The sequence below is a fragment of the Hyperolius riggenbachi genome, chromosome 1, assembly GCF_040937935.1.
Source record: "Hyperolius riggenbachi isolate aHypRig1 chromosome 1, aHypRig1.pri, whole genome shotgun sequence".
NCBI lineage: Eukaryota > Metazoa > Chordata > Amphibia > Anura > Hyperoliidae > Hyperolius > Hyperolius riggenbachi.
In genome coordinates this window covers 407,185,800-407,212,838 of record NC_090646.1, presented here as the reverse complement: position 1 = coordinate 407,212,838, position 27,039 = coordinate 407,185,800, and the positions used below count along the sequence as shown (strand labels likewise).

At 41.1% G+C, this 27,039-nt stretch overlaps 1 protein-coding gene and 1 long non-coding RNA gene across 2 annotated transcripts in view; one reads left to right on the top strand and one right to left on the bottom strand.

Annotated features, from left to right (window-relative positions):
- Positions 1-27,039, top strand: part of JAK2 (Janus kinase 2) — a 349,977-nt gene that overhangs the window by 99,296 nt on the left and 223,642 nt on the right. The window contains exon 3 of the mRNA XM_068235595.1: positions 19,063-19,186. Within this exon, the coding sequence (XP_068091696.1) occupies positions 19,063-19,186 (124 nt within the window). The remainder of the gene's footprint in view (positions 1-19,062; positions 19,187-27,039) is intronic.
- Positions 1-27,039, bottom strand: part of LOC137518204 (uncharacterized) — a 148,900-nt gene that overhangs the window by 61,311 nt on the left and 60,550 nt on the right. The window lies entirely within an intron of this gene.

The following is a 27,039-nucleotide window of genomic DNA, read 5'->3' as shown; positions in this document are numbered from 1 at the left end:
CTTTCACTCCAGTTTTCCCCTCCCACACCTCTTTTCCTCTCTGATTGGCCAATATTTCTTGTGCTGAGAAGCTGAGAAAGTAACTCAGCTGAAATCCGATCTATACAAATAAATCAAGGCTGCAAAGTCACACAATGATTTGTGACCTTACTGCAGAGCTGTGTTGGAGTTTTTGAAGAGTGGGAAAAAGCCATGCAAGTATACTAAATCAGAAATATAAGAGAAAACAGGGTAGAGTAATGGAGGAAATTATATCAGGATTGGCTTCAAACACAGGGATTCAAAAGTGGCAACTAACAGAATTCGCTTTATTTACTATATAAAACTCACTGAAATCAAAATGTGGACAGTGCAATACATATGTTATGTAAGTGGTGCACATATTTATCTACTAATATATGTGGGTTTTTATTTTGAGATAGTATGGCTAACCGCTCCTCTTTAACTACTTAAGGACCGCAGTGTTACCAGGCCATTTTTCACTAAATAGGCCACTGCAGCTTTGAAGGTGGCCACTAATGATCCAATCTTTTCATCCAATCTTACCATTTCTATGTAATATAAGGTAACTGCCTGAAGTATCCATTCAGTATATTCACTCAGTTTACCCATATACTACATAGATTTGGTAAGATTGGATGAAAAAGATTGGATCATTAGTGGCCACCATAAGGCCTCGCTGCAGGACAGCGTGTCAAACGGCTGTCCCCAGTTCAGCGCTGCCGTAGATCGTAGCACTGTACTGTGTTAATAGACGGCGGTTTCGCTGTCTAGCAGTCTCCGAGTGGCAATCACCGCTGGGAGACTGAAGGCGGAGCTCCGTCATCTCCTGGAGCGCAGGAGAAGCAGACCCGGAAGCCAACCTGGCGAGGTCGGCATCTGCACCGGCGGGGACCAGGAGTCAACGGAGCTGCAGTGAGGGCACAAGACAGATGCCAGGGGCTGGGGGAAGCCCCAGGTAAGTGTTTTTTTTTCTTATTTTTATAGTGCTTGGACCTTCCCTTTTAAAGGGACACTATGGCGAAAAATAAAATTTAAAATATGTTCAAACCTATACAAATAAGAGGTACATTTTTTTCCAGAGTAAAATGAGCCATACATTACTTTTCTCCTATGTTGCTGTCACTTACAGTTGGTAGTTGAAATCGGACAGAAGCGACAGGTTTTGGACTAGTCCATCTCTTCATGGGGGATCCTCAGGGATTTATTTATTTTTAAAAGCACTTAGTGAATGACAGTTGCTCTGTCCAACTGCCAAAAAACTTTGTAGCCAGCAGGGAAGCTGGCCAGCATCATCCTTTTTTGGGAATATCTTCATGAAGAATAAAAGCCTTGCTTAGTCTCCTATGAAGAGATGGACTAATCCAAAACCTGTCACTTCTGTCATATTTCTACTACCTACTGTAAGTGACTGCAACATTTATGGTTCATTTTACTCTGCGGAAAAAACGTACTTCTTATTTGTTTGTTTGAACATATTTAAAATTTAAAACATTTTCACCATAGTGCCTCTTTAGCCACTTCAGCCTCCAGTCGTTTTCACTTTATGCATCCGAGCAATGTTTACCTGCCATTCATTAGCCTATAACGTTATCACAATGAACTGATTTATATCTTGTTTTTTCCGCCACCAATTAGGCTTTCTTTGGGTGGTACATTTTACGAAGAGCCACTTTACTGTAAATGTATTTTAACAGGAAGAATAAGAAAAAAACGGAAACATTCATTATTTCTCAGTTTTCAGCCTTTAGTTTTAACATAATACATGCCTCCATAATTAAAACTCACCTATTGGATTTGCCCATATGTCCCGGTTATTACACCGTTAAAATTATGTCCCTATCACAATGTATGGCGACAATATTTTATTTGGAAAAAAAGGTGCATTTTTTCCGTTTTGCATCTATCACTATTTACAAGTTTAAAATAAAAAAAAAATGGAAATATTTCATCTTTACATTGATATTTAAAAAGTTTAGACCCTTAGGTAAATATTTACATGTTTTTTTATTTTATTTATTGTAATGGTTTTTTTTTTTTTTTTTTTTTTTTTTTTATATTAAACATTTTATTTGGTTTTTTTGGGGGCAGGGTGGGATGTAAACAGTAGTTAATGTAAATGTGTGAGTTTTATTTTTTTTACTTTTTGTCCACAAGATGGTGGCCATCAGTTTGATTACATGACGTCCCTCTAAGCGTAACATACGCTTAGAGAGATGCATGAGGCACGCAACAGCCAGAAAAAGCGAAGCTTCCGAGAGAAGCTGTCGCTTTTTCTGCGGGGGAGAGGAATCAGTGATTGGGCACCATAGCCCGATTCACTGATTGCCCGGCCTACGAACCGCGGGCCAGAAGCGCGCGTGGACGCGCGATCGGCCGCGGGAGCACGCGGATGCGCACATGGCCTCCTGGGCGTAGCTAGTTTGTCCAGGAGGCCAAAGTAGTTAAGGTATTACTCGAATCAACATTTGTTGTTTTGATGTCAGCAACAGTGTGGAGGGGAAAAAAACTATAAAGTATCACCAGCTGAAGCAATCCTGACCTATCGTTTTGGGTGGTATGTGAGACTTATAATAGGTTTTAAAGAGGAATTGCAGTGAAATTTTTTTTACAATAATTATTTACAAATGATTTAGTCAATGTTTGCCCATTGTAAAATCTTTCCTCTCCCTGATTTACATTCTGAAATGTATCACATGGCGACATCTTTACTGCTGGCAGGTTATGTCTGTGGAAAGATGATGCATTTTTGGCAGTTGGAAACAGCTGTTATTTCCCACAGTGTGATGTCAGCACCCTGCTGTTGACCTCACACTGTGGGAGGGGTTTCACCACAATATCCTCCATACAGAGCCCCCTGATGAATTTTCATGAGAAAGGGAGTATCAACTACTGAAGTACAATCCTTGGTTACGGTTTCTCTTCAAAGAGACCCTGTAACAAAATGTTTAGCCTTATTTCTTCTATCCTATATGTTCCTATAGCTGTTCTAATGTGCTCTGTCTTACTGCAGCCTTTCCTATTTGCACAGTGGCTGTATTATCTCTGTTATATGATCTAATCTTCTCTCCTCTGTCGGGCTGAGGCAGTCAGGCTGGAATGTGCTCTGCTGCTTGTTATTGGATAGAAGCTATACACACCCTCTCCAGGCCCCCTGCACACTCTGTATGACTCACACACTGAGCTACTCTCAGCCTATCACTTGCTATGTCTTTGGTTTGTAAACACTGCATAAAAATGGCAATTACAAGCCAGGATTGCAGCAGGGAGAGGCAGAAACCGCACAGAGGGGCCCAGGAGAACATAATTAATAGAATGGTATGCTTTTTATTGTAAGAATTGACCCTGGCAGAAAGCCGTTAAAGAGAAACACTCCATCCTGAGCAAGCATTTTTTTTTTCAAGGATAGAATTGTTTAGTTCTCTCAAAGCATGTTAAGAAACACATCCATTTCATAAGCTTGAAGGGTTGCTAATGTATATTGTTTGAGCTTTGACATCTTACACCCAGAATAATAAGTCATGTGTGCTTGACCTACTTTATTATTGTTGGGTGTCTGTGTGAATCCGCCATCATTGGTAGTACTGTGCAGAAAAATCTTACATACACATCTATACTGACCCCAGCATTAGCATGTCTCCGCTGACCCTAGCAGTTTTAAAACGCCTCAAAATACATTTTCACTCGCCTCAGTTAAAACGATACCAAGCTTGCCATATTTCATCACTGGTCATGCATGTAGTGCACCATTGTCGCCAGCCTGTCCGTCTGTATCGATTACATGTGATCACTAGGGCGCACAGTTTGCGGACCCCAGTGCTGTATAGATGCATTGCTAGGCAACATTTTGATGCATCTATACAGAGTTGGGTCCCCAAGCTATGGCCATAGTGATCACATCCATTTTCTATGGGCGCAGCCAGTACAGTTGTCTAGGAATATTAAGGCCAAGTATTGGTGACACAAGGGGTGAATTAGTTTGGTATGGGTTGAAAGTTAATTTAAAGAAATAAAACTTTTTTTTTATTTTACACTGTAATAAAAAAAATTTTTCATGCTAACTTTATGTGAATGACTGCTGCTTGTAGCAATCATTCCCAATTGGATTAGTGTATTAGCGTGCACATGCATGATCGCGGTGGATTTTAGTGCTGGCCGTCACATAAAAGAACCTACAGTGTAACTAATTTGGACGTGAGACTTGCATCCAAAAATGTAAAGTGGTTAAGGGGTACTACAGAATGTCAGTCACAATAGGGGATACCTGGTATTGCACAAAGGGGTATTTTCTGCAATAATGTTTGAAAATTGCAGGGCATAAACCTACTATTAAAGTGTACTTGAGGGAAATAAAAATTAAAACATATACTAACCTGAATCTATAGCAGGGGTCAGGAAATTTTTTGGCTGAGAGCCATAAACGCCTCATATTTTAATATGTATTTCTGTGAGAGCCATATGTTTCAAACTGGGACAGTGCGCATGCGCAGCAGTGGGCTCATGCCCCTGTTGCCATGGTAATGTGTATACAGTTGATAATCCCGGCCACGGAAGTGTCAGACACGTCTTCAGCTTCTCTTGGGCTTCAGCAAGATCAGCAATTTCCCCGAGAGCCAGACGGGAGAAATACCGACTAACAGCTTGTACAATTAGCTAGCTGAATTGGGAGTTGATTCACTTTGTAGGACGAGATCCCTGCACTTTGGCCCAACAGGCTGCCTGTCAAGTGACAGGCAGCCTATTGGGCCAATCAAAGTGCAGGGATCTCATCCTACAAAGTCACTGGACCTGACAGGGTCAAGAATGGGACATTTGGAGTGGCCATTAGTTTTGGGGGGAGCACAAGTAAGTTAGTAGTGCATGCTACAGCAGTAGCATGCCTACTTTTGAAGATGTTAGTTGCGCTGCCACACTAAACTGCGCTGCTTGAGCAGTATAGCTTAGTGAATCAACCCCTACTGATTTGTCTGTGAACCAGATGTAGCCATCAAAAGAGCCACATCTGGCTTCCAAGCCATAGGTTCCCTACCCCTGATCTTGTAGGCTCTTCAGACCACTCCAGGCTCCTTATTGTGCCTGACGTCTGGCGATGGTTACAGCATACAGCTGTGTGGGAGGGTGCACTGATGGTGGGTGCATGTGGCCTGGAGAACCCACTGGAATTCTGAGCGGGGCATACAACAGCAGTACGGAGGGGAGGCTGGACTCAAATATAAGCCTGAAGGGTTCTGAAGAGCCTATAGATCGTTGAGGCAAGTATGTTTTAACTCATACATGTAATAACGGTGTCTAGAAATTTGGGCTCGGGGTGAAGCCGAAAAACTGTTGTGATGCGGGGTCTTTGGGGTGGCTTCGTGGGACAAGGCTCCGGAAGTAACTATAGCTTTTCATTACAGTAGCGCTGACTGATTTTTATTTTCTGCATGGAGGTCCTCTTTAAGGACCAGAGCAATTTTAACCTTTCAGTGCTCCTCCCTTTCATTCGCCAATAACTTAATCACTATTTATCATAACAAGATGATGTATAACTTGTTTTTTCGCCACCAATTAGACTTTCTTTGGGTGGTACATTACGCTAAGATTTTTTTATTCTAAAGGCATTTTAACCAGTTCACCCCCAAGGGTTTTTACTCTAACGGACCAGAGCAATTTTCACTTGTCAGTTCTCCTCCCTTTTATTCCCTAATAACTTTATTACTACTTATCACAAGAAAATGATCTATACCTCGTTTTTTTCGCCACCAATTAGGCTTTCTGTGGGTAGTACATTTTGCTAAGAATTTTTTTATTCTAAATGCATTTTAATGAGAAAAAAACAAAAATAGAAAAAAAAATTATTATTTCTCAGTTTTCAGCCATTATAGTTTTAAAATTAAACATTCTCCTGTGGATAAAACAAACACATTGTATTTGCCCAGTTGTCCCGATTTTTAAACCATTTAAATGATGTCCCTATCACAATGTATGGCGACAGTATATTATTTTGAAATATAGGTGTTATTTTTCTGTTCTGTTTTTTTTTTTGTTCTGGCCATAATTACAAGCCCCTATGTAATAAATTAAAATTAATTTTCCCCCATAAAATATAGATTAAAAAAAGCTGAGTCCCTAAGGCAAGTATTTATTTATTTTAAGCTGATTTTTTTTTTTACAAGTGTCTTCTTTTGGAGGGGGAGTGTTGGAAGTGTAATTTTATTACTCATGTGTATGTACTTGTAAATATATGTATTTTGTACGTGTCATATACTTTTTGGCCACAAGATGGCGTTAGTGAACACTCGTTATAGTAAGTGTTCACTTTTTTTTTTTTTAACACTTTATTTAATTGTTACATTTCCTGTTTTTGTGAATGGACGTAGCCACTGTTCGCGGTCACGTCCATTCACTCCAGGCACTGCGATTGGGTAGAGGACCGTCTGGTCCTCTTCCCCAATCACTCAGCACGGGATCCCGACGGAAACGGCGGCCGTAGCGGCGCGCACACGGCGGTAGCAGCGGCGGGAACGCGCGACTTATTAATACGTCATGTTGCCGTTAATAGGGTAAAGCATGACGTTTTAATACGTTAGGATGCCACTAAATGGTTAATCAGAATAATGAGGAAGAAAATGGAAGAAAAATCATTAGGGAAGCCATAAAGGAAATCCCGTTCAGATTGGGATTTCCTGATGGGCCTTGTTGCCGGAGGCGATCGGAGTGGGTGGGGAGATGCCGATCGGAGTGGGTGGGGGGATGCCGCTGCTCAGCGGCTATCATGTAGCTAGCACTAGACTAGCTACATGATTTAAAAAAACTAAATAAAAAAATAGTGCTGTGCTGCCTCCCTGGTGAATTTAATTGACCACCAGGGAGGTTAAAATAAATGTATGTAGGTGTAATTTTACTATTTGGCCACAAGATGTCTGCATTCCCATTCACTGATCTCCCTTCTAACAGGCGGAGGCAAGAATGTGCAGAGGTGATAGACGAATATCGACGTCCCTGGGACTTTAAATGAAGTCCTGAGGGACGCAGATGTACTGCACTTGATGGAACTAGTTAATTTGCTTTTGAATAGTTTTTAGTCAAAACCTATTGCATAAATAAAAATAAAGCTAATCAAACAAGATCAGGATATCGTGCATTTAGCCCCCTCTACACCATTCAATTTCAGGCACGATCGAATTCGATTGGATCGATTAAATCCGACATGTCCGATCGTGATTCGATATTCATATACTCTTCATATTATTGGAAATTAGGTGGAAATAGGTGAGAGAAAATTTCTCTTCCTCTTCAGAAGGGCCATGTACGCACTTAAGCTCCATTTTTTGTTCTTGCTGGATAAACCTTTCTAAAAGTAGTGATTTTGTTTTGTACCTGTTCTTTTTTTGTGCCTGGAAATGTTTGTCATTTTCAATATACTAGTCTACATTTTGATCTCATTTAGGAAAATTGTTTTCCTTCCCTTCTTAGAAGTAAAATATGCCGCTCTTTTGTTTGTGTAGCTACTCTAGCTTTCATTCCATTTTTCATAATTGTGTGCTTGCGTTATTGGTTTCAACATGAACATAAAAGTGCTTCCTAGAGCATTGACCAGTTCCATCATTTTATTTTCAATTCATTTTATAATACTACTCTAGATTTGTCTGTAGTGCAAATGCTAAATCTAAATACTGTTTTTATACTTTAAATAGTACACGTCACTTCCTTAAGCCAACTCTGCTGCATGCCCACAGTCCACTATGTTCTCTCACCTTCAGTGGGCTTGACCAGACCATGTAGTGATTTTCTCACCCGTGGAATCAGCAGTATACTTAAAGAGGACTTAAAATTGCTCATTTACAATATTTATTAATATTTTTTTGAACCCAAATTAACATTCTTAAAGAGAAACGCAACCAAGAATTGAACTTCATCCCAATCAGTATCTGACTCCCCCTTTCCCATGAGAAATCTATTCCTTTTCTCAAACTGATCATCAGGGGGCTCTGCATGGCTGATTTTGTGGAGAAACCCCTCCCATAATGTGATGTCAGCGCCTCACCGCACTGAGGTCCGGACATCACACTGTGGGAGCCTTGTTGCATTGTGGGAAATAACAGCTGTTTACAACTGCCAAAAAAAGCAAGCCACATCTCCTTCCAGTGACATTTCCTGCCAGCAGTAAAAATGTCACCATGTGATAAATTTCAGAATGTAAATCAGGGAGAGGAAAGATTTTACAATGAGTAAACACTGAATAAATCATTTATACATAATTATTGTAAAAATTAATCACTTTTTATTACATTATTTTCACTGGAGTATCTCTTTAAAGTGGATCCGAGATAAACTTTTACACATTTCATAATTGTGCCCCTTACATATATTTTATGGGGCATTTCTCAAGCCAAATACTTTTTTGTTTTTTTTTTAATGCCCTAATTCCCTAGAAACTAAACAAGTCGTGCCCACAGTTCCTCCAGCGCCTAGGCATTCTGAGTCCCATGTAGCAAGTGCTCACGGGAACTCAGTCTGGGGAGGAAGAGGCGTTGCCAGCTGGGAGCTGCTGAGATTTCAGAGGCAAAGGGGTGGAGAGAGGAGTGAAGTTTTCATAGGCTGAGGGGTGGAGATGTAGAGCAGCTTAGCTGTATAATAAGCAGAATATGGCTGCTCTCATTTGATCACAGGAAGAAATAATCATATACAGTTGAAGCTGTTTGCAGCTATATTTACTGTGTAAACCATCTAAACTTTAGATAAGATAGACAAGTTACTTGCTATAGTTAGTTTTTCATCTCTGATCTGCTTTAAAGAACACCTAAAGCGAAAATGTTTAAAGAGTAACTGTCAGGCTGCAAAAGCTAATTTAAACCTCTATTCTCCTGTGTTAAACAGTTTTTAAGGAAGCCAAAAAGGCAATACTGAAGTTAAAAATCTCTCTTACTTTTTATGTTTGCTGGACAGCAAGGCTCTGTAATCCCAAGCTCCTAAGGAGGCCGGCAGGATGCATAACAGATACTGCAAAGCATTCTGGGGCCGCTTCTTCTCCCCAGTGCACTCCCTTGGTCCTCCCCTTCATTTCCCTATGCCGCCCTAAGGCTGCTTTCACAGTGGGAAGTTACAGGCTCATGTTACAGCAGCTTGTAACAGCAGCCTAACTCACAGCACGTTCCCTTAGAGTATACTGCCTGAGTCCACTATTGTTCCTAGCCACATGGCTAATTAATATTCACTGCACAGTAGTGTTGTCCGGATCATGAACCATTAGGATCTTTGATCCTGATCTTTTTTGTGAGTCGAATCATCAGGAAGCAAGGAAAGGGAGGATATGCCATCACAATTGGCTTCATACAAGACAGACAAACATGGAACCTGCCATGAGCTGTCAGGAGCATCATTCTCTGCAAATACTATATAAAAATTCTGTGAAATCCAAACGTGGACAGTGAAATGCATATGTAATGTAAGTACAGCCAATATTTAGCTACTGATATGTTTTTTTTCTCTGAGACCCTATACCTAACAGCTCCTCTTTAATTCAAATTGTGCAAATATTGTTTATTTAACTTATTGTTGTTATCATTAGTATTAATATTGATTTATTTTGCACCAACATATTACGCAGCACTGTACAATACATAAAATTACAGACAATAACAGGGGTGACTGACAACACAATGCAGGTAATAAGCAATACAATACAGGTAATAATACAATGCCAAATCATACACTGATGTAGTAGTTCCAATAATAACAGTTCACAATATACTGGGTAGAGTGAACAATTGAGTATTGATACACAAGTAGAGAGGGCCCTGCTAAATACTTATTATCTAGAGGGAGAGAGGTTCTCGACAGAGGGAATTAGGGCAGCGTTGAGGCGGGGTAGGCCTCCTTGAAGAGGATGATTTTGAGGGCTTGTTTGAAGGTGTTGAAGGAGGGGGCAAGTGTGATGGGCAGTGAGAGAGCGTTCCACAGGATGGAGACGGCTCTAGTGAAGTCCTGTAGTTGTGCATGGGAGTACAAGATGCGTAAGGTTTTTAGGACGAGGTTGTTGGAGAAGCAAGGTGGGCAGCCAGGTGTATATCTGCTGACCAGGTTTGAGTTTTAGGTCAGGCAGGACTTGTGTATAGATTTGCAGGCCAAACATAGGATCTTGTAGCTGATTCTGAAGTGGAATGAAAGCCAGTGAAGGGATTTTCAAAAGAGAGTCATGGAGACAGAACGGTGGGAGGAGTAGTTAGTTTGGCTGCTGTGTTTTACATCCCACAATACTGCTTTACTTCAGGGTCCCTCCCATTCCTTGTTTCATGAACTGTTAATATTCGACAGACTATCGAATAATCTGCAAGATGTGGCCATGCTGGAGCAAATCGGAACTGGGTATGTGTGCGTTCCAAACTGTGCATGCCCATTAAAAGGAAGCACGCATTTAGAGACAAGTGGGGCACAAGTGCTTTCTTTCAAGTGTGCTTCAAATTTATCAGAGATGCTGTCACCACTACAGTTGGCAGGGTGAAATACTGTAAAAAAAATGTTTTCGTTTATGAAGTGAGCAACAGCACATGATCTCCCAGAGTGCTCTGGGAGAGAAAGCTGTATGACATCAGAGCCTAAGCTAAACATCACTGCAAAGGTGAGGTTACATAAAATATACACTATATAAGGGTTACATACAATATACAGTACAACACTATATAGATACAAAAATAGAGAATCCCTGCAGTCACCACAAGAGCCTTAAAGATACTAGCCATAAACCCAATGAACACCTTTGGGAGATATTGGAACATTGGCTCACTGATGCTATTATTGCTAATATTAGGGACCTAGCTTTAAAATTTCATCTCTGAATTCTTGTTCCAGATAAAGAATTTAGTTTTGTGCCCTGACCATATAAGGCCCTGTTCACACTTGCGTTCTGGGATGCAAACGGACCGGATCCGGTCCGTTTGCATCAGGCATGAATACGGCTGCCATCCGGATCCGTTTGGTAAAAATAGATAAATAAACTATTAAAATTGTTGGGGTGTGGGAGGTCAGCAGAAGGTGCACCTGTACAATCAGGTCCTCCGCTGTTTAGGGCCTCACCTCCACGTCCGACATACTGCCAACAGCTCCAGCACTAAAGTCACTGCTGCTCCACTCCAGAAATGCTGGGCCCATGTGTCCCCATCCAAAATGGCCGCTAGAATACGCATAGGAAGTTGGGTAGAACGTCCAGTATTGATAGCCAGTGTGTTCTGTGCTTTCCGTTCCCCATTGGTTTCTATTTCCGGATGGTGCAGTCAGGCTCCGGTCCGGGTGCGTGGGCCGGATGATCCGGACCCGAAAAATAGCGCATGTTGGAAAAGTGTCCGGATCCGAGCCGGCTCCGTTCTGTACGGAACGGACGTGTGTGAACGTCCGCATAGACTTTACATTGCTATGCGGAACGTACGGTCCGTTTGTACAATATACAGTCCGGATCCGATCAGGCGAATCCGCACAGTGAACGCTAATGTGAACCGGGCCTTACCCATATAAATTAGAAAGAAGCAGCGCTGAAAAAACACAAAGGGTTATTTTTAAGATTCATTCAGTTGAATATAGATATTTGCATACTTTGTATATGCAAAATAACGTCTTTTGTGAACACCTGTCTGCAGCAGGTGAGCTGACTGGTTTGTTTGTATTTTATGAGTTCTGTTAACAAACTGAAAGGAGCATGACTTTTCAAACAGATGTTTACAACAAACCTAGGAATTTGGTTTTCTCTTTATAACCAGACCTATTACTTGAAACATGTTTGTGCTCAACTCTGTTGTTGTTGTGTGTGTGTGTGTTTTTTTTTTATTTTTTTATTTTGTTAAAAAATTTGCTGAATATTTATTTTGGTTGTGAATGTTTAACATTTCTATTCAGGTTCAGCTTCAAATCCACTTTGTTCTAAATATTTGTTTTTTGTCTCATACAGATCCAAATCATTTTGCTATTTTGGAATGTTGGCAAACCATCCCATAGTATCCTGGTTTGCCAACAGCAGCCTGTGACACGTACAACCATTTTGGTGGTGGATAGCATTCTACGGGATGCCTTGATCCTCCTGCTATATGCTCCACCCTGGTTGTATAAAAACAGGGCCAACATGACATCCAGAATCCAATGTACTCTTTAATTTTGTCGCGCTTGTCAGATCAGTTCTGCTGCTGACTAGATAGGATGTTTTGGAATGATTATTTTCTACTGCTTTGTCAAGTTTTTTATTAACAGGAATATAGAACTTTGTGCAGACAGGGTTTGTGAGTTAGGAGGGTCTTGTGTGTTGCATTGTCAGGCAGGGTTCAAATTTGTGCGTGATTTACGAAAACATTTGCTGCAGATGCCCTGTATTTCAGTGACATCACATTGTATTTCTGTTTATGTGAATTTGCTTGTGCAAATTTTTTGCATAATTTTTTTTTGTGTGTGCAATGTGCAAACTGCATTCAATCAGGGCTGTGGAGTTGGAGTCAGTCGGAGCAATTTTGGGTACCTGGAGTTGGAGTCGGTGGTTTTATAAAATGAGTCTGATGAATTTTGTACAAAATCCATAGCCCTGGTAAGTATTAGACTAAGGAGTCGGGACAATTTTGGGTACCTGGAGTCAGAGTTGAAGACTTTCATAAACTAAGGAGTTGGAGTCGGATGATTTTTGTACCGACTCCACAGCCAGGTTTTTTAATGCAGTTCAATGGGTACACAGAAAAAGGGTGCCTGTGTCGGTTCCCGTCGGGAAGTTGCTTGCTGGTTGGATGGGAGTGACTCTGGATTGAGGTTTGCTGGGGGTGTGGGTGACTGTGGGCAGAGCTGTATGGAGTTTGCCAGGGGTGTGTGGATAGGGATGATGTGTAGTGTATTAATCCAATATTTTGCACGAAAAGAGAGAATCTCTGTATCGCCTCATGTTAGCTGTTTTTTTTTTTTTTTTTTTTTCCTTTATCTTGATTATCATTAATAAAAAACTATTCTTCAAACTGTGAGGCAACTTTACCCGACACAAGGAGCACTGCTGTGAAGCCTTAAAATTAGTCGGGATATACCCTGTAAGTATGCGGAGTTTGAAAAGGGGGGTGGGGGAGCACATTTTAAACTAAAAAAAAAAAATCTCCTGATTATAGAGATTCAATAGAAGTACTTTTCATGTAAATAAGGCTCATTGGTATTCATGGAGCATTTGCCTCGCAAAGTAAAATTTGCACATAAATGTTTATGCAAGAAATAAAATGTCAAATGCAAATTTGTGCAGTGCGAGAAATTGCATGCTTTTTCCGCAATTACAAGCGCTTCCCTTAAGGGGTACCGAAACTGAGAAGGGTATGGATTTTTCCTATTATAGTAATACCATTTGCTTGACTCTTGCTGATCCTGTTATACTTTTAGCCACAGCCCCTCAACAAGCATGCAGATCAGGTGCTATGACTGAAGTCAGACTGGATTAGCTGCATGCTTGTTTCAGGTGTGTGATTCACCCACTACTGCAGCCAAAGAGATCAGCAGGACTGAAAAGCAACGGGTATTGTTTAAATGGAAACCTCCATATCCCTCACAGTTAAGGTTCCCTTTAAGATTTAATCATCATCATTAATCTTTGCTTTCTGTGGGTATAATTGTATTAGGTTATGTGCAATGTACAGCATATTACACCAAGCTTTTAAGGGGACCCTGAACAGTGGATAAAAATGAAATTGGTACTTACCTGGGACTTCCTCCAGCTCACCGTAGGCTGCGAGGTCCCACGGCATTTTCATGGCTCCTCTCCGGGGCTCACTGGCGGCTCCTTTACCGCCAATTTTCGGGCGGAGTGTAAGCCCAACACTTCCCTGGACACTCCGTGTCATCACTCCGGCCACTACGTATCAGCACACTAGTGTTTGAATAACTTCAGAAACAAGCATGTGGCTAAGCTTGTCAGATCTGAGGATAATGTCAGAAACACCTGATATGCTGCATGCTTGTTAAGGGTCTATGGCTAAAAGTATTAGAGGCAGAGAATCATCAGGATAGCCAGGCAACTGGTATTGTTTAAAAGGTAATCAATATGGCAGCCTCCATATCCCTTTGATGACAGATGTCCTTTAAAGAGGAACTTTAACCAAGTATTAAACTTTATTCCAATCAGAAGCTGATACCCCCTTTCTCACAGGAAACCTTTACCTTTTCTTGAATAGATCATCAGGGGGACTGTATGGCTGATATTGTGGTGAAACCCATGCTACAGTGTAGTGTCATGACCAAGGGCTTGACCGTTTGCTGTCTGTGAACCTCCTTGTATTGTGGGAAATAAAAGCTTTTTCCAACTGCCAAGCAAGTAATAGCTCCCTTTGTGCATATAATTTTCAAACAGATCACCTGGCAGAACTAAAGATGTCACCACCAGTGATACATTTCAGAATGTAAATCAGGGAGAGGACAATTTGTAAAATGGGCAAACACAGACTAAATGATTTATAAATGAGTATTGTAAACAATAAGCAATTGTATTCTGTGCGCTAATTAGTGCAAATAGGACATTTAGTAAATGTCCATTCTGCTGAAATGTGCCTGCACGTGCATTCGTCCCATTTGAACCCCTCAATGGAAGGTTATTAAGTGGTTAAAGTACCTTTTTGTGATCTTATTTTTTTTGTTAAAAAATGCCCTTCCTGTTATAAAGGACCCAGGCCTGTTTCTCATTTTGCTCCTGGCTGTTACAATATGTTGATGATACTGTTGTAAATACTGTACAGAACAATTATAAAACTCTTGGTCGCCATCCAATTTTTGTAAAATGTACCAAATGAAAAATAGAGCAACTTCAGCTGGACACCTTTTTCCCCTATAGATTATTTTCTACTGAGCAGGGCTGTGGAGTCACAAGCACTTTTTGAGCACATCTGAAGTGAGACAAATATGGAGGCTAGCATATTTATTTCCCTTTTAAAGGATACCTTCGTCCCTAATGGAATTGGTATTTGATGCCCTGTGTGTGTGGGCAGGTGTGCATAGGCTTACTGCACCTCCCGTGGCCCGGTGTCCATCTTTATTCATCTGTAACCAGTGCAGGGTTGTCAGGTGCCTAAGCGGACATACTGCACATGCACGCGCAGTATGTCCAGGTTAGAGGGCATGCGTGACGACTGCATCTTCCTGCGGGAGTGCCTGCATACTTCCTTGGATGGACTGCACCGACCCCACCGACCAGGGCTGTGGAACGGGGCTGGTAACAGATGAACGAGGATAGACACCAGGCCACGGGAGGTGCGATTAGCCTGTGTGCACCTCCCCACACACGGCGACAATTACCAATTCCAAAATTACCAATTTGCAAATTGCCTGGCTGTCCTGCTGATCCTCTGCCTCTAATAGTTCAAGCCATAGACCCTGAACAAGCATGCAGATACAGATGCTCTGATTAAATTCTTCCTGCATTAGCTATATGCTTGTTTTAGGTGTGGGATTCAGACATGACTTCAGCCAAAGAGATCAGCAGGACGCCAGGCAAATTCTGTAGTTTAAAAGGACATAAATATGGCAGCCATCATATGCATATCTTTTCAATTCAGGTGTTCAAGGTTGATAAAAATGTTCTGACTTTGACTCTAACTCCTGATCTATTTACTGGTAATTTGTAATGAAAAGATAAAATATACAGAAAAAAAAATCCTATTCTTAGATAAGTCATAAGAAATGACTTCCCTATTGTAGGAATAAAGCCCAGTGCACTGTTGTTTGACTCGTGTGACATCCAACAGAGCAATTGCGCATCCTGGCATTTATACTTCATTTTAATCTGGCTACTATAACTTGAATTGTATTAATGATCTAATAATGAATTGTATTAATCTGAATTTCATTGTATTAGAACTGTTCTATGCTCATTTGCGTGTAAACACGTCTATCCATTTTCTGACTCTAGAACAATTTCCACAAGTGTAAATACTGTATATATTCACGTATAAACCTAATTTTTCAGCATAAAAAATGTGCTGAAAAGTTACCTCCATCTGCTTATATGCGAGTCACTGGAACAACAGATGGTGGAGCAGGTTTTGTTAATGGTAGAGGAGCGTAATGATTGTGCTCTAGTGATCCTACGCTTACCAGCTTGCACCCTGCTGTGTCCGTGCCCTCCATCCCCTGCAACATGGTGTGCAGAGTGTGCTGCTCAAGACTACCTGTGTCCCCTGGCTTGTGGAGCGGAACATGCAAGCAACGTGTCAGCAGTGCAATGGTCGGGGATTCTTCCTGTGTGGCAATTGCTGTGTCTCATATCTGACGCCATCTAGTGGCTTCTTGAGACACAGATGTATGATCCTAGAGCACATCTGGCTATAGGGAGGGGGGCTGACTTGTACTGGGGGAACATCTGGCTACTGGGGATGGGGCTTATACGCAAGTCAATCACTTTTTTCGGGTTTCTAAGGGAAAAGTGGGTACTACGGCTTATACATGGGTAGGCTTATATGCGAGTATATTAATGATATATTATTACATTTGCATTAAGTTTCTAAATTTATTAGGAGTATAACTTAGATACAGTTTAAAAGCGCAGTCATAGACCCTTTCTAAACAGGCAATACCTCCTTTTCTCCACGAGTAGTTATGTTTTCTTCTCTTTCATACAGACCTAGGGTAATTAATTTATCAAGCTTTTGTATTATCCTAGATGCATTTATACAAGGCCACATTCAGTGGCTATTGTGTTTGGTATGACAGCAGGAAAACAACGGATCAAGAAAGTTGCACCGCATGTTAGACTCACATTGTCTGGTACAGCGAAGTATATAGTGAATTAAAAGTATGCTTCACCTTTACTAATGTGCGCTTTTAGCAGTATCGCATTGCATGCAGTGCGTTACAATGCCGCAACTCCTAACGCAACGCTTCCACTGCACTGTGATAACCTTTCTTGATAACAGACTACCCATATAGCTCATGGTAACCCAGACCCACTAGAAAAGTAGAGGGGTCTAAAAAAGACTGGAAAGTGCTCTTATTAAAAAAACGATGATTGTAATTTGCACATCACAATGTTTTTGCATATTTTTTTTTCCCATGGATTTATTAGTATGAGCAACTCTTTAGCTGCATATAGGCATGAATGATGTGCCAAGAATCATGGCTTCCTGTAGGTCTGTGAACAGTAAATATTGTGCATTAACATTCTGCAAAGTATTTGGTTTTATGGACTGTCACATCCAAATTGGTCCTGGTTCCTACTGTGGTTCACTTTACATTTTTCTGATGCTATCAAAATCACATGCATCTTATAAGTGTTTGCAGAAAAGTTAGTAAAGTTCACTGATTTTATTCCTACTACACACAGTGAAGCATTCTGACTTCTATTTCTATCCCCCCCCCCTCCTCCCCCAAAAAAGACTATTTAAAAAAGCATAATATACCGCAAACAGTATCAACATATGAAAACCTACACATAGGTATCTCAACACTGTAGTAAGGAGTAAAAAAGGTGAGACAGTATAGACAACTATCAGCTTTAGGAATTAAACTTTGCTGGACTGAAAGTGAGGACCATTATTAGGAATATTAACATTTAGCAACGCCTAATAGATAAGTACTCATAGCTTGACATAAAATCACCATGTTGCACAGAATAGGAAAAAAAAAACTTCTGAGGGCAAACCAAAAGGTGCCTTAATATCCAGGAAATTATATAAGTCTAGGATACTATAGATAAAAAAGTGATCCTGAAGTGAAATAAGAGAGAGAAGAAGTAAAGGAATGGAAGGGGAAAAACAAAAGGAGGAGAGAATAGAAATGAAAGGCCATCTTGATCCCGCTCTCCAGAGGTCAAGCACTGCTGATTATCAGCAGTACTTTGGAAGTCCACCCAGCAGGCAAGCATCCTGATTTCCTGTAGTGGGCCAAATGAACCTAGAAGCCCTTTTACTGCTCTTAGGTTCCTTGTGGCCCCCTAGATAAAATATTGATGGCTCTCCATAACAATGTTAGTGTTGCTAAGCCCGCCAAGATCTATAGACTCAGTGAGATGACACAGCAGGGTGAGGAGGCAAAGTTTTGCTAGTAGCCATGAAAACTCAAGTAAGCTCTAGCTGGGGCCTATTTGTATTTCCCACTTCTGCTGACATAATGCAGCTGTGTCATCCAGCCTATAAACAAAGGTGTGGGCATTGCACCACAAATACAGCAAGCAGTACATTTGCAATCCTGCAAGAATCTTCAGACCACATGTTCTGTGAAGATCTGAGTAAGGCGCATGTGCAGCATTGCAAACTAATCCTCCAGCATAGCTAATGTGATTCATTTCTATACCATCCACTGATGAAGGCCAAATAGGAAAGTTAGAGGAATTGCCCTGTAAAATTATCTGTGCAGTTCTGAACCAGTGGTCCCAGTTAAATGCTACACATACAAGGGTATAAAGAAATCCTTTTCTTGGCTTTGTCCTGTAGTGATGCATTCAGGTAGTGGTTTTAATATACAAACTGAATATAATTACTTTTTTTTGTTTTGAGAAGGAATTGCTGTAGTTCTGTGAGAACTGATCTTTTGCCCAAGGTTATGTGGTTAACATATACAATAATCAGGACAACTCTGGACAAAAAGGTCACTGAAAACCCCCCACAAAAAAACAGTGAAATCCCCCTAACAGATCCCTGTAGGAAATGCTTAATGGGTTAACATAAACAAGCCCATGTGTAGGTCCTTATAATTATCATTGCACATCATCAAGTGCTATTCATGTATAAAGTGTCATGTAGCATAAGGTACCTAAATGAGTTATTGGGAGGTGAGACGAGCCTGAATTCCCCACCTCTTAAAATAGTAAGCTGTCGGGGTTCTGTCCCTTTTTGTTCTTGTAATTTGCTGTACATTTTGTTAGCCCGTGTAATAGTCACTGTGACATTTGTTGCCTACAAACTCTACATTATGTGTCAGTCTCTGTATTTTTGTGTACCCATCCTTCTTATTTTGTATAGAGCCGCAGAAAATGAAGGTGCAACGTAAATCAACAATAACATTATATATGGCTATTTACAAGCTAAATACTGGCATGGTACATAATGTTTTCTAAAACATTAAAGATATCTTAACAATTTTGTTTTTATTCTGCAGGAGTGACACCAGTTTACTTCAGCCTGTTTGCATTGATGAATGAGTCAGACAGAATATGGTATCCTCCTAATCATACCTTTATTGTGGATGAGACCAGTAAGCAAGTTCTCAAGTTCCGAGTAAGGTGTGTATTCAGTTTTACCTTTATGCCTGGTTAGCAGATTACCACTCTAAACAGGGGTTCTACCTGTATGCTACTATGTAATGGAAAATATATTGATCTGATGAACTTCGAATAAGGATTCAGCACTATAGTAATTCTCTACTTGATTGTGTCTACACTGTCCTCTCTGACCACTTAATACCAAGCGGCAAGGTATAAACTTTGATAGATACCAGTATTTATTTTTCCAATTCCTCTCTGGCTGATCCAGGAGCTCCCAAATTGCATATTCAAACTTTTACACCTCAGTGTTTTACCATTTGCATACAATATTTGAATGAATGGCACAATGCACAGACCCAAAAAATTGGTTCGGTGAGTATTGCTCTGAGGGGAGCACCTGTGTGCCTACAATTAGATAATAGGAAGGACATAAGTTCTTGGCTGTGTTTGAAGTCATGAGCATCCCAAAGCAGAGAGCAAGGAGAGTAGTAGTATTATTTTTTATTTATATAGCGCCAACATCTTCCGTAGCGCTGTACATAGTACAAACAAATAATGGGGAACAAATATGCATGAGAAGTAAAAGACACTGTACATTCATGGCATTGAATAGAATAAATAGAAATACATACATAGTTGATGTGTAGTTGGTACATGTGCATATGTTAAAATTACAGTGGTATGAGAAACACTAGGAGGAGGTTCCTGCCCTTGCAAGCTTACAATCTAGAGGGTAGTGGGGAGGAAACAACAGGGAAGGAAACACAGGGGTTAGTGGGTGAGCCAGTGTGTCTTCAGAGCTGCCTATAGCAAATTATAGGCTTGTCTGAAAGCCTGTAGTGTAAGGGTGCTGGAAAAAAGCATGAATGTGTACCTGCGGTGGTTAGTTCAGATTCCATCAGGAATGGGTAGTACTGGTTTACCAGAGAAGGGTAATAAGATTTCAGATGCTGTGCAGACAGATGCATTATCACTAATAACACAAGTCATAAACTTTTCAGTTCAATTAGAATTTTTTTTAATCTTCAGCTTTAAAGAGACACTGAAGCGAAAATAAATCTCGCTTCAGTGCTTATATTCAGCAGGGGCATGTGTGCCCCTGCTAAAACGCCGGTATCCCGCGGTTGAACGGGGGTCCCTTAACCCCCAAATCCCCCCCTGCAAAGTCAACGACCAAATTGGTCGTAGATTTTGCTGCTCTTGAGGCAGGGCTAACGGCTGCAGCCCTGCCTCTCAGCGCCGTCAATCAGCGGCGCATCGCCGCCTCTCCCCGCCCCTCTCAACCAAGGAAGACTGTGAGGGGCGGGGGAGAGGCGGAGATACGCGCTGACAGACGCGCGTGAGGCAGGGCTGCGGCCATTAGCCCTGCCTGAATGCGGAAGCGCTGCCCGAGACTCCACGAGGGGATTGGGGAGGTAAGGGACCCCCGTTTAGCCGCGGGATAGCGGCGTTTTGCACACATGCCCCTGCTGAATATAAGCACTGAAGCGAGATTTATTCTCGCTTCAGTGTCTCTTTAAGTATTGATATTGCCATAAAGTAAGCATTAGGGATGATCATTGATGTCATTCCAAGCTGATATATTTTTATGTAAATTTTAATGAAATTCATGCAGCTTGAACGTGGACCAATCAAACCCTACTGTTGCGGCATTTGATTGATCTGAATTAAATAAGTATACGTTTCCATAACATTCGCATAAATATTGGCTCAACTTGGAATTTGCATCTCATTGGTCATCTGTAGTAAAGAGTCCAGTCCAAGTTTTCCGCAGGCTCTTCATTATTGGTGTCAGGTTTGCTGCTGCTATACTGTGAATTCTACACACTGCTGTTTTCCCTAAACTCCATATACTGCACTATGCAGTAAAGGGGCATTCTCTACACCCAGGAATGCTCTGTACCAAATGCAGCTGATGTTTTTTACTAGGCAATCTCTAAGCTGCATATAAATCTCAGCAAAGTTAGTATTAAGTTGAAAAAATTAGCATCTCATTGATAATCTCTAATTGCCAACTGAAGTTATACTGCCACTCCTATTAGGTGCTAGATGTCTTTGGGTTTCAGTACCTCAAGGTAAGGCTTATTTTACTTATGAAGTTTTATTCATTTCTTTTCAGGTTCTTTTAGGTTTGACATCTTTTATTGGAATATGGTGGAGGCATAGGTGCCAGTGATTGAGAGGAAAGGAGTGGCAGAAGCCAGCATTCATTAGAGCTAGGGATAGGTAGTGGAACTGGTAAAGGGATTGGGACCCTGAAGCAAAACCAAATTGGCTACTTAACTCTTAATCCTCCTGAGGCTTCTTTTCGCCATCCCAGCACCAGGACTTCCGCAAGTCTGTCCACTAGCCTGTGCGCCAGTTCCGCCAAACGAGTGGTGGCTTTGTGCTACTGTGCTTGCGTGAGCAATCTTGGTCCCAGTGCTGGAAGGGAGAGATTTACTTTAAAGAGAACCCGAGGTGGGTTTGAAGAATATTATCTGCATACAGAGGCTGGATCTGCCTATACAGCCCAGCCGCTGTTGCTATCCCAAACCCCCCTAAGGTCCCCCTGCACTCTGCAATCCCTCATAAATCACAGCCACGCTGCTGACAAACAGCTTGTCAGAGCTGGCTGTATTTATCTCTATAGTGTCAGTCTGCTGCTCTCCCCGCCTCCTGCAGAATTCCAGTCCCCGCCTGCATCCCTTCCCTCCCTGCTGATTGGAGGGAAGGGACGGGGGCAGGGACCGGAGCTATGCAGGAGGCGTGGGAGCAGCTGAGACTGACACTACAGATGTAAACACAGCCTCACAGCACGGCTGTGATTTATGAGGGATTGCAGAGTGCAGGGGGACCTTAGTGGGGTTTGGGATAGCAACAGAGGCTGGGCTGTATAGGCAGATCCAACCTCTGTATGCAGATAACATTCTTTAAACACACCTCGGGTTCTCTTTAAGTTGAGTTGAGGGAGATTTGTTGTATGGTTCAGGTTAAAAGCTTAGTGTTTGATGCCAGAAAGGAGTCATTAATGTAAGTGTGGTTAATGTTTAGGCATTGGGCAAGAACTTTGGATGAAGGAAAAACGGCTGATACAGTAGTAGGCATCACAAAGCGAGATTAGGAACTGGTGGTAAACCATGTAGCTGAAACTCCAGCATGGAATCCACATGCCAAAATGGCACCCCTAATAGGAATGTGTTTTACTCACAATGGAAAATATAAATCTACCATTGTATGCGTTTTACTCACATAGGAAAAGGTAACTCTACCATTGTCTACTCGCCTTTTTACATGTAAACAAAGTTCTTTCCATACTATGTTTCTGAAATGCAAACCAGAACTACCCATTGCCTGATCTGCTATTTAATTTGGGTTGGTTGACCGCATTCATTGGGTTGTATGAAGGGAACGTAAATACTGAACACTGTTTGGGGTACGTTTGAAAATATATAGCTTTTGTGACCCCATGGTTAGCTCACAGTACGATTTATTTACATACAGCTTTGCTTCTACAGTGCATTACCAAGAACACTCTTCTAAGCATTCCTGTGGAAAAGATGGCTGTTACATGAGAAACCTATGGCTGTATCGTGCAAATGCTGTTGACTACCTCCTGATGTCTATTAGCTCATGGAATGAGTAGTTTAGATGTTTAAAAGTGTCTCCTGAGGCATCGGTTTGACATGATGATGTGTACGGATAATAGATTTTATTTTATATTTATCATATTCAGCTCTTCAAAATGAACAGTGGAAAAATACAAAATAATGTTTCTTCCTGCGAAAACACTGTGATAAATTCTACTAGCACGGTATTAAAGATGCATTCATGTTTGGATATCCTATTTTATGTATGAATGTGAGAGAGCTGTGTGTGGAATAAAGGGACCTTGTTCTGCTCTGTTAGCAGAGAGGTTAGCTGGATCAGGGGAACGGTATGAAACAGCAAGCACTTTTTTTAGCATATTTCCTGTGAAATTGCAGCCTTCTGTATTGCTCTAAACATAAATGATAATCAAGTTTCCTCACTAATTGGGAGGATGTGTGTATAGGTCAATGAAAAAGTATTTTCCTTTCTGATAGCTTTTTTTTTTTTTCTTTTTTTTTGCATATTCATCATTCTTAAATATTACAGTTAATCAAGGAAGTTAAATTATTAGAAAAAGATAACAAGTAAACACAACATGCAGTTTTTAAGTGATTATTTCCTTTATGAAGGAAAAAAACAAAACTATCCAAACCTATATAGCCCTGTGTGAAAAAGTAACTGCAGCCCATACACACCCTGGGAGGATTGATGATCCTCCCAGCAGCTGTGTATGCCCAGCATAAGAGCACAGTGACAAGTCTTTAAGTGGTCACAAACGAATCAAAACCTCTAAAGAACTACAGACCTCACTCAAAGTCAGTGTTCATGGTTCGGCCATAAAAGAAGAGACTCTGCAAAAATGGCATGCATAGCAGAGTTCGAAGGCGAAGGCTAGTGCTGACCAAAAAGAACATAAAGGCTTCTCTCACTTTAGCCAAAGACATCTAGATGAGCCCCAAGACTTCTGGGGAAATATTCTGTGGCCTGATGAAACAAAAGTCTAACTTTGTTTAAAGTTGTGCATCCCATTACATCTGGAATGAAAGTTACACACCATTTCAGAAAAAGAATTTCACCCCAACAGTCCACATGCTGGTGGTACTGTGATGGTTTGGGGCTGCTTTGCTGATTCAGGACCGGGACGATTTACTGTGATTATATATTCATATTCAGGGGTGCTCGCCAGTGATCTCGAATTCGAATTAACCCGTGATCGCGGGTAGTTTTTTTTTTTTATGAATCCAGAAGTCTAATTTGAATTCGAAGATCGATACCGAACACGATTTTGAATTCGATTGTATCCGAATTTTACTCTCTAATTCGGTGTTAAACCCGTGATCACGAATTCGGATTCAGCTACCGTCGCCCAAAACCCGCCGACTTTAAGGGTTAATAGCAAAGCCCCCTTAAATGCCAGAATCACCAAATGTGCAGGTTGTTAAGAAAAGTGGCAGCAAGGGAAACGTTTTTTTTTTTTTTTTTCAAAAAGACCTTATACTTTTTGAGAAAATTAATTTTTAAAAGTTCAAACAAAAAACTGATAGATGTAAATGCTGGTCAATGACAGATCGTGGGAAATATTTCCCAGCAGTTAATAGCAAAGGCCCCTTACATCATAGCAACACCACATTTGCAAGATATGTTAAAAAGATAGTGGGAAACCATATTTAAAAAAAAAAAAAAAATTATTGGAGCCGGTTCTTTTTGTATTGAATCAAATGAATCGGTTCAGAGCCGATTCATTTGATTCAATACAAAAAGAATCGGCTCATTAATGAGCCGGTTACTATAGCTTAGAATGCGTCCTGTGCAGGACATGTAGCTGCCGGCTCCCGTTGTCTCTCCCTACCTGGCTGCACCTGGCACCAGGTGCCAGGCTAGGTGAGAGTGACAGGTGAGGAGGCGTGGGAGGACAGCGGGAGCCGGCACTATGCATAGGAAGGACGCATTCTAAGGTATAGTGTATAGGTAGTTGCCGTGGGAGATCTTCAATCAAGGTAATTGATGATCGCAAGATTGGAGGATACTGTATTCGTTGGATCATTACCGAGGATATGGGCGTGGGAATTTTTTTTTTTAAAGGTACAGGTAAGTATTTCTGGTTAATTAAGAATATTAAAATACTTTTTTTCGTGGTTGTTTTTATTTCATTTAACCCTTTGTGGAAATGGGTAAGGGGTACTTCGTACCCCTATACTCATTTCTCCTGTGAGGGGGGTGGGCATCTGGGGTCCCCTTTTTAAAGGGGACTCCCAGATGCCACCATGAAACCCCCCCAGGGAGTCGTCGCTCCCACCTCCTCCTGGGGCTCCGGAGGTGGGAAAGAGCCCCTTGTCCATGGATTGGACAAGGGCTCGGGAGGAGAGGGGAAGGCTTGGCCGTCCCTCTCCCCCAGAGCCCCCCATACCATGGACTATGCGGGCTGGTATAGCTCAGGGTGCGAAGCCCCAGTCGGCTGGGGCTCTGCATTCTGGCTATCCCAGCCTGCATGGGGGACAAGGGGTTACAGAGGCTCGGGAGGGGGGACCCCACATCTTTTTTTTCAGCTTTCACACATTCAGAACATTGCCCAAAAATATATATATAGATTTTTTTTTTAAATATTGTTTCCCACTATCTTTTTAACATATCCTGCAAATTTGGTGTTGCTAGGATGTAAGGGGCCTTTGCCTATTAACTGCTGGGAAATCTTTCCCACGATCTGTCATTGACCGTCATTTAAATGTATCTTTTTTTTCTTTGAACTTTTAAAATCGATTTTCTCAAAAAGTAAAAGGTTTTTTTGAAAAAAATATTTCCCCTTGCTCCCACTTTTCTTCTTAACATAACCTGCAAATTTGGTGATTCTGGCATTTAAAGGGGCTTTGCTATTAACCCTTAAAGTCGGCAGGTTTTGAAACACAAATTCGTGATCACGGATGAATTTTCACCTGACCCGGATTCGAATCCACCCGAATCAAATTAGTCCATTTGAACCGGCCGAATCCAAATTTGAATGTACTCGAATAGAATTTGGGTACATTCGGCCATCCCTGTTCATATTCACCCATCTAGGGTAGTATGTGGTTTCCCTGAAGATACCTGTGTGTTTAAATGTATTATTTTGTCATTTTTACTAAGGCCTTCTGTTTCTTCAGCACTAAAATACCCCCAGAGCAGAATTTGTTTCATAGTGGATTTTTTTATACCATTCATTGGGGCTTCACCTCATATATTGCCAAGACTTTGTAGCAAGAAGTTCAAATGTTGATTTTTAGCTTGAAATAACAGTTTTCTTTTCTTTTTTTCCTCTTTTAGCAAATAATAATCGTGTGTGCTCAATAAAATGAAATATTTATTTTTTTCTGATTTAACATTAATCTAAAAAAAATCTGACAGACTTCAAAGTGATCATCAAGTATCTAAAACACTAATCGGTTTCAAATAGGATTGAATAAAGGATTGGTGGATCAGTTAGGTGGCATCACGATTAACATCTTCTCACTATTGTAGGAAGCTGGGTGGAAAGTCAACACACGTGAGTTCAGTCTCTCCCCATAGAGCTGATTAAGTGACTGTGCCATTCAAGGACTGACATCCCATCCTTGTTTCCTTTAACTGACTCTCCTCCATTCCTCCACCATGGTCCTCCCCCCTCCCATAAGTGTAAGCTGTCAGCCATGCTGCTGGTTCCACTTGTGTTGGCAGACCACTTAGTGACAGGCTACTAGTGACAGACCATTTGTTGAAGATCCTCTTAGTAACAGGCTTTCCACCCCCAGTGACAGAGCCTTTTAGTAAACAAATGAATACAGCTTCCTAGAGACTGCCGCTTAGTGAAAGTTCTAATGATGGAATCTTTAGTGACAGACCATCAATGACAGATGCCCCAAAAATAGTTCCTTCAAAAGAAAGAAGGGTGTATTTTTAATTAAATGTTGTGCCAACAAATGCTCTCACACATAACAAGGTTAGCAAAAATGAAAAAAAGCACATAAAACGGCAAAAAAAGTTAGGTAAAGAGATAACTGATTATAAACCCTTACTAAGTATTGCTGCAATGGCACATGTCATTTATCTAGCGAATATATACTATTCACAGGAGTACACACCATATGAGTAAATTCCAGGTAAATAGATGTTAACAGTATAAAGTTTTATAGCAGAACAGCCAGCTGATAAGCTTCACCTCATTCACAATGTACATATTGTCCAGGTGGACATCGGATATTAATATAGTGAGGAGTAGCTTAGCTAACAGGACAGGGCTTGGTTCAAATTCTTACCTATAACTAACATGGACCTAAGCCACACTGAGAATA